The sequence below is a fragment of the Dromiciops gliroides genome, chromosome 6 (genome assembly GCF_019393635.1).
Source record: "Dromiciops gliroides isolate mDroGli1 chromosome 6, mDroGli1.pri, whole genome shotgun sequence".
Lineage (NCBI taxonomy): Eukaryota > Metazoa > Chordata > Mammalia > Microbiotheria > Microbiotheriidae > Dromiciops > Dromiciops gliroides.
In genome coordinates, this window is record NC_057866.1 from 127,172,488 (window position 1) to 127,187,122 (window position 14,635).

At 38.1% G+C, this 14,635-nt stretch overlaps 1 protein-coding gene across 1 annotated transcript in view; it reads left to right on the plus strand.

Moving 5' to 3' along the window:
• PAICS (phosphoribosylaminoimidazole carboxylase and phosphoribosylaminoimidazolesuccinocarboxamide synthase) overlaps positions 1-14,635 on the plus strand; it is a 47,825-nt gene that overhangs the window by 29,480 nt on the left and 3,710 nt on the right. Inside the window, 6 exon segments of the mRNA XM_043970723.1 lie at positions 2,275-2,466; positions 9,236-9,414; positions 12,834-12,920; positions 12,922-13,014; positions 13,113-13,226; positions 13,597-13,680. Of these exon segments, the coding sequence (XP_043826658.1) occupies positions 2,275-2,466; positions 9,236-9,414; positions 12,834-12,920; positions 12,922-13,014; positions 13,113-13,226; positions 13,597-13,680 (749 nt within the window).

The window sequence follows — 14,635 nt, forward strand, 5'->3', positions numbered from 1 at the left end:
TGGCAAAAGTAAATTTATCATGGAAAAATTACTCAGTTCCCAGAGGTAACATCACATTCTCGATAACTGAAGAGAATAAAATTTTAACCAATAGTTTACATATAGTACTTTAAGGTTTTTTTGAGCCCTTTATACGCGTATATATGCAACAAGTGTAAATTCATTTCAACAGGCAAGGGACACACGGTGGGAAGAAATACAAGCACAGAAAACACCTTGAAACTAAATAATATACTTTACTACGAGTTTGGAGAAGGGAAAGCAGCTTCATAGTCTACTGCTCAGGTTCTTAAGACTAGGTAGGGGGGGCTGAAGAAGCCTGTGGGCTCCTTTTCAGAATGATATTTTTAAATGCGTAAAATAAAATGCGCGGACTTACAAAGGAAAATATAATCGAGTATTTTTTTAAATCTCAGTTTAAGATTACCTGCTATATCCTGGGAAAAGTGGAATTTTTATGTTATCTTAAAAGAATGGCAGTAAAGCTGGAGAAAGAAGATAGGGTGGAGATAAGAAGAAAGATATAGATTAAAGAATCTAATCTTTGTTTTCTTAGCCCTCTTACACTTTTCTCCCTGAACCTAACTTGGCATCCCTTAATCCATTACCCTCAAAAGAAGAAAAAGGAGTGATGTGGTTAATTCAGCTTGGTACTTTGATCTGTTTGCAACCTTCGGTGTAGCAGCCTTCATGTTGCCTGAAGATTAATTCTCAATTGCATAAGTCTAAAGCCTCGAATAAAATTATCCAAGATCAAATACCCCCTCTGAAAAGGAGACCTTGGTTAAGTCCTGAGACAGTAGGTCTGTGACTTTGGACTTTCAGAGCCTGAGTTTCTCCCACATATAAAATGGAAACAGTCAAACCTGTGCTATCTACTTAATAGAATTGTTCTCAGGAAAGCGCTTTGCTACAGTAACATAGTAAGCACTATGTTAATATGAATAATTATTAATAGCAAAACATCAAGTTAAATGTTTCCAGTAAGAAATATAACTTCCACAAGTGGACCAAAATACTCATTGGTTGCTCAGTGATGTTCTGTCAAGTGCTAGATTTAGAGTTCACCATCTGCCTCAACTACTTATTAGCAACAATGCCCATGAACAAATCATTTCATTTATTTTGGGTCCCAGTACGATGCTAACAAGTGACTGCTGCTATGGATCATGTGATGAGAAATCATAGACTGAGAAGTTAACACTCAGTTCAAGTTATGTGGAACTAGTTTTCCTGACAAATGGGGAATTAATTTAGTTTTTAAAATTAATCACAAAATGACTAATTCTGGTACATTGTTGATATGTAAATCATTCCTTCCATAGCATTTCTGCCAGTTTCATACCAATTCTGGTCTCTTCCAAGTAACTGTATTAAATTGAATTTTTGGTTGTTCGCCAGACCACATTCTTGTAATCATTACCTTCTTGAGCTATCTCTGCAGTTGAATTATTGAAAATTTGTTCTAGTCCAGTAATTCAGCTTTAACCAAAACACAAGTCAATTATAAAGTAGGAATTTCTTTTCTGTGGTTGCAAAGCAACAACATAATCTACATAAAGAACAAAGCCTGTCGGATCCTACCACCCCTGAAAGGCTTTAAATATTGGCCCAAAAAGCAACCAGTTCTCTGTAATATGCAAACCAATCTGAATATGGGAAGGCTTGTCTCTTAAGAATACTGGCTTTTTTGGTGAGAGGTTTTCTCTTTTAAAAATGAATGTTGAAAACTGTTTCCATGCAACTGGGGAAAAAATAAAATATTAAGATTGGGGGGTGGGGCGGCTAGGTGGCTCAGTGGATAGAGTACTGACTCTGGAATCAGGAGGACCTGAGTTCAAATCCAGTCTCAGACACTTGACACTAGCTATGTAACCATGGGCAAGTCACTTTCCCCAATTGCCTTGTCAAAAAAAAATAAGATTGGCGGGGAAAGACCTCCAAGGAGAGGGAAACCACCCAAAAATAATGATGCCATCTGCCGAGGCACAGAGGAATTCTGATAAGCCTTAATAGAGAGAATACCTGTATCAAAATGCCTGTATATACTTTAAAGTATCGAAATAAATTTCTTAATCTACATTAGCTACTGAAAATTAATTAAAATGCTTTTGTTCTTTGTATCTTAAATATTTTTTAAATTCTCTGTAATAGTAATGTTTGCACATCTTGTGTGTTAAGACATTCATGTGTATCAGATCACCAAGGATTAGGAAACTTTTTCCTACTTAGTGTTTTTAAATATTCTTAGATGTTTCTGTTTTATTTCCCCAGTACTTGGTAAGAAGCTCTATGAGGGTAAAACAAAAGAAGTCTATGAATTGTTGGATAGTCCTGGAAAAGTCCTCTTGCAGTCTAAAGACCAGATTACAGCAGGCAATGCAGCTAGAAAAAATCACCTGGAAGGAAAAGCTGCAATCTCAAACAAAATTACCAGCTGTATTTTCGAGTTGTTACAGGAAGCAGGTAAATGTCCTTTTTTCCATATTTTTTTCCTCTAATGTATTTCTTCATTTGCTTTTTCCACTGTGGATAATTAGGCTAATCTCTTGAGTGCTCCAGAATCTAATTGAGGAGGCCCTCTAGTATTCCTTTGCTTGATGCAATCTACACCAGCATTGTACACAACTGAATGACTTCACCACCTCTAGGAACTTCTGCTTCCATTTGGACTTACTTCAAGACATTTTCCACACCAATAGTGAACATTGATATTGAGCTTATACATCCTGTTTTATATCTTACTTGATATTAACTTTATTATCTTTCAGCTTATATTGTGGAAACATTTTTAAAACATACTAAACCTTTTCAGTATCTCTAGAAATATTAACAAGTAATATTTCTGAAGATGGCAGAGGAAAGGTAGTAACCTCTCAGAGCCCCCACATGTTCACTCCAAAAACCTTCAAGTAATGCCATAAGAAGTAATATTTCTTTAGTCTAAAAAGCTTTTGCCACCCTTCTCAGTTTGAAATTTAAGGACAAAGACTTTCTTAGGAAAAATAGTAAGGTGGTACTAGATTTAGCACAAAGTATCTCTTCATTGGGTTGCAGACCATCTAAGACCAGTCTCTTCCCTCTTCCATCCCCCAAAGTGACTGGTTATAGTCTATAAACCTATCAGTCCGTTATGTTACTAAAGGATAAGAGTGAAGTATGGAAAAAATATTTGTGAAATCAGATCTGTTCCATTCTCATCAAGAATGTCCTTCGGGGCAGCTAGATGGTGCAGTGGATGGAGCACTGGCCCCTGGATTCAGGAGTACCTGAGTCAAATCCGGCCTCAAACACTTAACACTTGCTACTGTGTGACCCTGGGCAAGTCACTTAACCCCTATTGCCCACTACCCAAAAAAAAGAATGTCTTCAAGATAGATGTTCTGGGTAACAGACATGTATGCCATATATTGAATTGCTTGATTTTCATAGGGAAAGTTGAGGGAGGAAGAAAAATTTAGAAAACAGAATTAGCTCAAAGACCTTAACGTCATAGTGGGCTCAAGGAGGGAATAACACACACACCCAACTGGGAGGAGTAATCTATTTAACCCTACAGGAAAGTGTAGGGGGGAAGAGGATAAGGAAGGTAGGTTAAATGAAGGGAGGCTAGAGCGGGGGAGGGGGCAGTCGACTAGCAAAACACTTGAGGAGGAATAGGGCAAATATGATAGAAAATAGAGTATCATTGGAGGGAAAATAGTTATGATGATTGACTAGAATGTCAAAAACGTATGGTACCTACTCTGTTGGGCTATTGTGAAGAAAATTCTTTGTCAAGTTTAAAGGTACTATATAAAAGTTATAATGAACAGGATGCTATCAGAAAAACCTGGAAAGACACACAGAACTGAAGCAGAGAGAAATGTGCTGTATACAAAATAACAGCAATAGTGGGGGATGATCTGCTGGGCATCACGTGGTTATTTTCAGCAAGGCAATGATCCAATATAACTCTAAAGGACTTGGGAAAATTGCAGTAACCTACAGAGAAAGAACCGATGGTATCTGAAAACAAACTGAAACACTTTTTTTTGACAATTCCTTAATCTGAAAGTTTTGTTTTTTTATCTGTAATCTCTCACAACTCTAGCTATGTAGAGTTGTTTTCCATAACTACTCATGTTTAAACATGAAAGATAGAAATAATAATAACAATAACTAATATAGTACTTACTATGTGATTTTATCTTCAGAGCAACCCTGGGAGGGAGGTGCTATTATTACACTGGCATTTTACAGTGGAGGAAACTGAAGCAAACAATTAAGTGACTTGCTGTGATGGATAAAAAGTTCAAGAGACATTGTTTCTGGGTGATTACTCGTGCCAGCAATGATTAATAAAAGGGGTCGGTGGCACTCTGGAATGCAAAAAAAACCCTCAAGGATCCCATCAATGCTTATATGCCCTTGGAAGAGTGGGTGTTCTGAGGGGCCCTCCTCAATTAGATCCTGGGACACTCAGGTGGGTTTATTCTAATGAGAGGTTGGAGGACTCTCTTCACTTAGTCTTGACTAAGAGATAATCTCTTTGTCTTTCATAAAGATAGATTATCTATGGCAATCTAGACAAAAGCTGGCCCCCCACTATGCGTAGCCTAGCTGAGTGGAGTACCAAGATGGGAATTCACCTTGCTTCTTTGTAAGGTTCTCTAATTAGGTAGAGGTAACAATTCCAAGATTTCATCTCATCAAGTGCCCTGCAATTCAGAGAACTAATTCTGGATCTCCCCAATACTTGGTTATTTAATAATAATTTCTTTTATTTGCCCAGGTGTTACACCGCCCAGAAGTGTCTGAGGCCAACACCCTGAGTCACCTAGCTGAATATGTAATGGTTGCTTATGACTTTTGGGTATCTTTTTTAAACTATTTTTTCCCCAGTCATTGTGAATCATCTTAAGATTTCTTGAAAAATTTAGTCTCCAGTGTTTCAGAATATTCAGCTCCAGAACAGAATTTTTCTGTGAATTTTTAAATTTTTTTATTCTTTCTTTCTTCCATGGGGCAATGAGGGTTAAGTGACTTGCCCAGCTCTCCACACTCTGATAAGTGTCAAGTGTCTGGGGCAGGATTTGAACTCAGATCCTCCTGAATCCAGGGCCAATGCTTTATCATACACTACAACACCTAGCTGCCCCCTTTCTGTGTATTTTTGGTCTCATCCAGTTTTTGTTCTACAGATGGACAATAGACTGGAACTAAATTGAATAGAAAGAAAAAATGGGTTTAGATTGCGTTTGGGAAGTTGTATGGTAAACTTCTTTTTTATTTTACATCCCACCTTCTGGTGATGCTATCTATTTGCAAATCAAGCATCAATGTAGGGTCATCTCCTAATAATAAAAATTATAGCTGACCCAGAGAGCAGTAGAGAGATGGTATTGTGGGAATTCGTAGGCCTACAACACACTATCAACAATAACTTATGCACAGGAAGTGAAGGAAACCTGTTTTGTGGGAAATGGATGATTCAAAAAGGAAGTGGTTCTATTCATGAAATGAGAGTAAAATAAATATAGACAGCTTGAGTATTTTACTAGTACCCGTGAAATGTTCAGAGAATCTGACGAAGCATCTCAGTAAATTAGATAACTCTTCTCTAAAAGATTTATGGAAGGACATGGCAAAAAATTACATAAAATGAAGTGTAGAGATATGCATTAACCCACATCAGGGGAAATCACTGGATCCACCGATATTAGTCAATATTCTTTCCAGTAGAGTGAGTTGGCTGGAAATATCTTCTCCTTGATTCCTTTATTTCACCTTTACAGAGACAATACAGAGCATCCTTTTCCCAAACAAAACTGAGTAACTTTTTGGCTCTCCTTTTTCTAGACTTTAAACAGACCACCACCCTCTCTTTTGTGACATATTCTCAAATAAGTTGATTAAATTTCAGTTGGGTTTTGTTTGTTATTTACACCAGGTTTACATCCAGCCTGGGGCTACATTTGAGTCTTCCTTATTGAGTATTACAGGCTTGTCTTGATGTTAAAGTTGATTACAGATCCATCATCTAAATGCTACATACTTCCTGCTACATGTAACAAGATAGATGGATGATTGTAGACTAGGTGCAGAGCCCTCGAGCACCCTGGGGCTTGTGAACTAGTCCTGTTATTGAATCTTTAATGATTATCAGTAGTCTCATGATCATCGGTTCCCGGGTTTTTACTCATAACTTTTCATTTCATCTACTATCCATCCACTCCCGCTCACTTTTTATTTGGGAAATTGAGTATTTGGATCCATATATAGGACTTGACAAACATTTAGGTTGGCCCATACTTCTAGTCTGTCAAGATGAATGAATGATAAAGCATTTATCAAGTGCTTATTAGTTGTATCTAGCACTGTGCTAAGTACTGTTTACATTCTAAAGAGGGAAGACCAGAGTGAGAAAGAGGCATTTTAGGAAATGTTTGGGAAGTGGGATGACATTTGCCTGCTTACAGGCAAGTAAAAGGTGAATGCTCACCTATTAGAGATTTTTGAATGCAAGCATCTCCCTCAAAACTGTCCTCTGCAAATCTGACCTGTGCCATCAGTCATATGCCTGGCCCTAAGTATATAAATTCGAAAACTGAAACACTCCTTAATGTCAAGGAGCCTGTGACTACTCCTAGAAAAGGACATGTGGATCAGTCCTTATTCTGTGGCTCCTCTCAGCAACTCTGTGACTTTCTAAATCCACTCCTATGTGTTGTTTCCCCTATTAGAATGGAAGGTCAGAATCAGAATGGCCTTGCTTTTTGTGTATATATCCTCAGTGCTTAGTCCTAGACCTCATTTAACATGCCTATTCTTCCAGGTAGTCATCAAAGTCATTAACCAAAGTACTGTTGATTGGGTGCACTCCACTTGCTAGCACAGTCTCAGCTGAGGTCAGTGAATTAATAAGATCTAGTCATTCAACTGATTCTGAATCCACATAATGACCTGCATGTCTGCCTCTTTCCATGAGGATAGCTTGTAAGAATTTGTAGAAGACTAAATAGCATTACAGTGGGTTTACCACACACCAGCCTAGTAATCTTGTCAAACAAGGGGAAATAAGATCATTACAAGTATTTGATGATAGATTGTTTTCAAAACAAATAGCTCACTTAGAAATTTAGTACTTCTAATTAAGTCATTTTTCATCATTCTGCAAGATGAAATCAATCTGAAACTCAGCACCCTTGCTCCTGGGACCTCTCCCTTCCCTCACTAGAGAATTCTTTGGGACAGCTAGGTTGCTCAGTGGATAGGGCTTCTGGCCCTGAAGTTGGAAATACCTGAGTTCAAATCTCACCTCAGACACTTACTAGCTGTATGACCCTGGGCAAGTCACTTAACCCCAATTGCCTTAACTATCTGAGGCCATCTCCAATCATCCTGATGTTTATCTTGCCACTGGACCCCGATGGCTCTGAAGGAGAGACTGAGGTTGGTGACCTTGAATAGCCCTTCATCACTTAAATCCAATTAGCTGCAAGTTATGATATCACCCCTGAGGTGCCCTTTGAGAAAGATGGACAAGCAACAGAGAGCTCCTCCCTGATCATCCACAATGTAAGGGGGGTCTCTGGGAATTCAGGAGCCCTTCATTCTCCAAGATGAAATCAATTGTAAAAACCAATTCCTAAGATCTCCTCCCTCCCTGACTATAGGACATATCCTGCCCCCATGCCTGGGTAGCCTTCTCCCCTATCCCAGGTTTTAAGCTTCTCTGTTTTTCTTCCCCATTAGATTATGACACCTTGAGGGCAGGGAACTGTCTGCTGGCCTTTCTCTGTATCCCCAACACTTAGTTACAATACTACTGTACATAGTAGGTGCTTAATGTTTACTGACTATGGCTCTGCCCCCTAAATTTCCTCTAGAGCAAATCCTGAACAGTATCTGCTTTTTTCCACACCTGTAGTGGGTTTCTGAATGCCAAACTTCAGTCCCTTACATCTTGCAAGAATCTCCACTTCTTTACTGCCATCCTTCTAGTGCTTGTCATTTGCACACTACAAGGAGCCAGTGCGGTTGCCTTTTTCATTTCACCTGTGTTTTTTATAACATAATACAGCTACTGTTAATAGGTATACAGCAGTACATCACCATCCACATGTAGTGATAGGCAAATGCCATCATACATAGTGCATTAATTGAATTTTACATTATTCAGACTTGAATTAATCATTTCCCTCCTGTAAAACTTTTCCTAGCATTGTTTCTATTTTTCACACTTGATGATCTTAATTGCATTGTAGTATTTATTATATTAATGTACTATATTTAACCATTCTCATTGTTAGGCACTTAAGTGGTTTTCCAGTAAATTATAAATAAAGTTCTTTAAAAGTCAAATTTTTCTAGAGGGCTCAATTTTGGGTAGCCAAGTTGGAGTGTGCATATCTGAAATTGACTGTAAATATACAAAGGTAATCAGTGATTTCAACTCCTGATTGAGGAAACTACTTATTGCCAGTTTGGGGTTTGGCACCTGCTCAGCAACTAAAAATCTTACAAAGTTTCCTGAAGTTTTTTGACAAATTTAAGCAAACTCACCCCAGAACCACACAGCCATTGTTTGTCAGAGTCTGGACATGATGAGCTCAAGTCTTCCCGCCTGAAACAAGTCTGTCTCACTAAAGCAGGCTGCCTTATTTAAAAGATAAGAATCACACACTCCTTCAGTCACTCACTATTTTTCTCATTTGTTTTATTTATTATTAGTAGAATCTTGATTCCAGAAGTCTTGATGGCACACTTCTTCCTTCTTAGAGAAGACATAAAACTACAATTGTAGTATCCTGGGTATAGACTGCCAGACATGGTAGTAGCTATATCCATTAGGCTTCACCTTTTTGCTTTATTATAAGGGAAGGGTTCTTTTCAGGGCTGGAGGATTTATTGGGAAGGAACAATTATAAAGAAGTCATTAAAATTTTTACAAAAACAAGGGGCAGCTAGGTGGCACAGTGGATATAAAGCACTGGCCCTGGATTCAGGAGTACCTGAGTTCAAATCCAGCCTCAGACACTTGACACTTACTAGCTGTGTGACCATAGGCAAGTCACTTAATCCCCATTGCCCTGCCAAAAAAACAAAAAAGCCAAAATATTTAATGAAACAGTGCTGGAGATTAGTTGTGGAGTTTTAATAAGGACAATTGTAGTTTTGGGTTTTAAACAACTATTCTTTAGATTAATGTTAACTAGAAATTCTGAAACTTTATTTACTTCTTCATTTGTAGGTATCAAAACTGCTTTCACCAAAAAATGTGGTGAGACAGCTTTCATTGCACCTCGGTGTGAAATGATTCCAATTGAATGGGTTTGTAGAAGAATTGCAACTGGTTCTTTTCTCAAAAGAAATCCTGGTGTCAAAGAAGGATTCAGGTTCAACCCACCTAAAGTAGAATTGTTTTTCAAGGTAATTATTATCTTATTTGTCAGTATCAAAAGAGTATTTTAGTAAACTCTAATTTGCTTTGAGGGGAATTTTAAATCACTTTTCTTTAGAGGTGGTCAGAACACCTTGTACTATAAATATTGGTTATGAGATTTTTTTATAAGTTTTAAATAAACATGATTTGGATAGTAATGACAGAAAGGAAACATTTAATTTAAAATAATCTATCATTGGTCAGAATATTTGGTTGTCGCCAAAAGAAAGAAAGGAAATTGTCTGCTTTCCCATTACCTGTTATGAACAAAAAGCATTATATTGATATCCTAGGAATCAGTGATTTCTTGGGGAAAAAAACTTTTCCTTTTTATTTTAATCTCTATGATAGACTTGATATTTCCATGAAATTTAAAATATCAATATCAGGGGCAGCTAGGTGGTGCAGTGGATAAAGCACCAGCCCTGGATTCAGGAGGACCTGAGCTCAAATTCAGCCTCAGATACTTGACACTTACTAGCTGTGTGACCCTGGGCAAGTAACTTAACCCCAATTGCCTCACACACACACAAAATATCATTATCATACAATGTCCATTTTCTGAGATACTATTAAAAACAAGCTTATCGTGAAGGAAAAGTCAATTCTATACTTGTTTTTTTTTAAAGTTGGGGAACACTAGAAACTAGAAGAATCAAGAAAGACTTAATTTAAGGTTGCACCTAAGCTAAACCTTGAAGGAAGCAAGCAGAGGATTTGAGAAGACATTAGGTTGGTGCAGACAGGAGCAGCAGCTTGTGCATAGCCAGACAAGCCAGAGGGGAAACGCTGAGTTCAGGGAATGGCTGATGGTCCTTTTTGAATGTAGTGTGCAGTACATGTGCAGAAGGGGAAGAACAGGGAAAAGTCCGAAAAGGTGGGCTAAAGCTATCCTTGGAATTGCTTTTAATGTCATGCCAAGGATTTTGTATGGTATTTTATTTGCAATGGGGAATCAATGAAAACTTTTTGAGTAGAGGAGTAGCACAGTCATTCTTGTGCTTTGGGGAAAGCTTGCAGGCAGTTCTGTGGAGGATGGATTGGTGAGGGGTGAGGAGATAAACTAGAACCAGGAAGTCAACTAAGAGCCTATTATAATAGTTTAGGTGAAAGGTGTTCCAGGATGGCAACTATAGGTAAGTGGAGAAAAATAAACACATGGAAAAGATGCTGTGGAGGTAGAATCAGCAAGACTTGGCAAGTGTTTGGATACGGGTGGTGAGGGAGAATGAAGAGTCAAGAATGATTCCAAGGTTTTGAACCTGGGTGACCCTCTAGAGATTAAGTGACTCCAGAACTCTGTTGTGGCCCCTTTTCTCCCTCTATAATGTTTCATTTGGTGACCTCATTAGCTCTATGAATTAAATGATCACCTCTATGCAATGACTCTCAGATCTACATCTACAACTGTCTAATGGCCTATAGACAATTCCCCATAGGCATTGTCTCATAGGCAACACCTCCAAAAGTATAAACACATTTTCTTCCCCCCCAACCCTCCCTTCAAGCTCCCTATTACTTTCAAGGGTACTTTCGCCCTCCCACCCACCATAGGTATTAGTCTTGACTCCTTACTCTCTTGATAATAAACATTTTTATTTATTTAAAGTTTTGAGTTCTAAATTCTGTCCCTCCTTCCCCCTCCCTGTGATGGTAAGCAATCAGATGTTATCCATATATGATTATGTAAAGCATTACCTTATAAATCAGACTCCTTACTTTCTCACTCCCATATCCAGTCTGTTACCAAATCTTTCAGTTTTACCTTCGGAACACCTTTCACGTGCCCCCTTTTCTCCTGATAATTGCCCATTAACCCAATACAAGGTCTCATCTCCTGATGCCTGAACTGTTGAAGTAAACTGCTGCTTGGTCTCCCTTCATCAGGTCTCCCCTAGGTCCAGTCCCTCCTCTACCCATTAATCATATTGATCTTTATAAGCACAGATCTTATCGTGTCACCCACCTATTAAATAAACTTCAATGTCTCCCTGTCATGTCCAGGATTAAATACAAGATCCCTCTGACATTCAAAGCCCTTATAACAACCTCCCCTGGGCCCCTCTGCCTTCCTTTTCGTTTTCTTAAACCTCATAGCCCATCTTGTGTTTTGTAATCTCGTGGCACTGGGCCTCCCTTGTTCTTTGAGCAAGACATACATCTCTGAACTCCATACATTTTCACTGGCTGTCTCACATTCACAGAATGCTCACCCTCTATAATCCTGGCCTTGTGGCTTCCCTGACTTCAAGTCCCAATCAAAATCCCACCCTTCTATAGGAAACTTTCTGAATCCCCCTTAATTCTAGCGCTTTTCCTCTGGTGATAATTTCCAGTTTATCCTATTCCTAATTTCTTTATGCATGGTTTGCATGTTGTTTCTCCCTGTTAGGCTGTGAGCTCCTATGAGGGCATAGATTTATTTCACTTTTTAATGTTTTATTCCTATACTTAGTGCCTGGCACATAATAAATGCTTTAAAATGCTTGTTGACTGACTGGTGGAATGAAAAGATGGTGGTAGGGGCATCTAGGTGACAGAGTGGAAGAAGGAGCACTGGCCCTGGAGTCAGGAGGACCTAAGTTCAAAATCCAGTCTCAGACCCCTTAAACCACTTATAGCTTTGTGACCCTCGGCAAGTCACTTAAACCCATTTGCCTCGCCAAAAAAAGAAAAGAAAGAAAAGATAGTGGTACTTTCAACAGGAATATGAGGTTGAGGGGAGCATATTGATGAATAAAGTTACTGTCTGGGCAGCTAGGTGGCCACCAGTGGATAGAGCACCGGCCCTGGAGTCAGGAAGTACCTGAGTTCAACCCGGCCCTCAGACACTTACACACTAGCTGTGTGACCCTGGGCAAGTCACTTAACCCATTTGCCTCACTAAAAAAAACAAACAAACAAGTTACTGTCTAAGCCAGATATTATATAATTTATTTCATATGGGGAACTAATAGATATTAGTGTTTCTTTTCTTTTCTTTTTTTTTTTAGTGAGGTAATTGGAGTTAAGCGGCTTGCCAGGGTCACACATCTAGTAAGTGTTAAGTGTCTAAGGTCGGATTTGAACTCAGGTACTCCTGAATCCAGGGCCAGTGCTCTATCTACTGCACTATCTAGCTGCCCCTGGCTACTCATGTTTCAAACCTAAGTGGTTTGTTTCTAAATTTCTACTGAAAGCAGCATTAAATAGTAAAACCTAAAGTGAAAAAAATGTAAGCTTGGACTTTAACAAAAATTTATTCCAGCAAAAGGGAAAATAAATTGTTACTATATTATTTAATTTTCATATATTTTTAAAATTTAGTCAATGAAAACGTTAAAGAATTAGGTCTTACATCAGCTTTTATTCGCATTTCAGAAAAATTCTCATTTAAATCCTTCACAAATTTTTTCTTTATTCACAGGATGATGCCAACAATGATCCACAGTGGTCTGAAGAACAGCTTATTGCTGCAAAATGGTGTTTTGCTGGACTTAACATAGGTCAGACCTGAAGTAGATATCATGAGTCATTCCACACAGGCTATTTATGAAATACTGGAAAAAAATCTGGTTACCTCAGAACTGACCAAGGTTGACATGAAGGTACAAAACAAATGGAGAGTTTTTTTAAATAAATTTGAAAGTAATAAGAATATCTTTAGCAGTCCAGGTGGTTTCTCTCTCTTCTCTTTTTCCTATAGATTGAATTTGGTGTTGATGTGACTACAAAAGAAATTGTTCTTGCTGATGTTATTGATAATGATTCCTGGAGGCTCTGGCCATCTGGTGATAGAACTCAACAGAAAGACAAACAGGTGGTGTTTTGAATTTTATCTTTTTTTTTTTTAGATTGGATTAGTAGGTACATAAGGTAGAAATGGAAAAACTAATACAACCAGAAGTATAATTTGGTTGCGATTTCTTAGTAGATAATGGTTTTAAGTTTAATCTGAAAAAATAAGTAAATTAATACATTAGTGAATGCTTATGACAGTCCTCTTTCCTCTCTTCCCCTTTCATGAGCCTAGTTACTGTTATTTCTTGACAAAACTATGGATGGAAATTTTGAAGCTCAAATAAAAACAGTAAATCTCCTGCCAAGTAGTTGTGGTTGTGCTTTGTGGAAAGTTTGGGAAGCTTCTCACTGAAAAAATGATTCTAAACTTTCTGGGTTTATACTTTTAGTCATACCGGGACCTTAAGGAAGTGACACCTGAAGGCCTCCAGATGGTGAAGAAAAACTTTGAATGGGTTGCAGAAAGAGTGGAGGTAATCCTTTTATAGAATAGGTCACAAGTAATGCTTTCATGTTTTCTTTCTAGAAGTTTCTCTTGAATTTATTTTTTTTTAGACCTATAAATTCTCTTGTCAAGAATTTTCAGAAGCTTGGTCTAAAGGTTGACCTGCTTTTTATATAGGCAATCTGTCACCATCCCCATATTCTTTCTATAATGTGAGAAATTATTATTAATAACAGTTATCTCGGGAAGATTCAGAGCTTCCCCCCTTCTTCCAAAGTTCTGACTTTTAGAGATCCACTGGTTTTGCATTGAATCTCATCTTCAGACCCATCCCAAGCTTACAAGGAATCTAGGTTGGGGAAGCTCACTGTGTTCTACTTTGGATGGAAACAGATCTGTTTGTCTAGATAGGAAGGCCTCTCCAGCTGGGGAGGGATCATGGGAAGGTGGGATGGAAGAGGTCTTTGACCTTATGTAGAAATGTTTTCCATACACAAGAGACACTTAGTCCTTAATAATCAGCCTCCTGTTACTTTAGCCAGTTAGATTTGATTGCTCTCTAATGAGCCAGCTCTTGTACAGAAGGCAAATCCAATCTAAAGACCTAAAGGAGTAGCCATGCAGTCTCAGTCTCTTTGGATGTCGAGGTTAGGGAGTTTTTTTTTTTCAATCTTTTCCTTGTCATGATTGATAAAGTTGATTATAATGTGCCCAGAATTTTGTCTCTCAATTATTTTATTTGCCACAATAAGAACAGTATTCATTTGTTGTTGGTATATGTTCCAACATCTTGGTATACTTCCATTCCTTAGGAAGTACAGGACACCAAACATAGTTTTGCTTTTGGCTCAAGATCTCAAAAGTATTGATGTTCATTGTTACAGTTTTCATTCTCTGTTGGTTTGGATTTCTAATGATCCTGAGATTTACCATGGAAATTGCTTTTTTTGAATAAATTTATTTTAGATAGCTTTCTTGACATT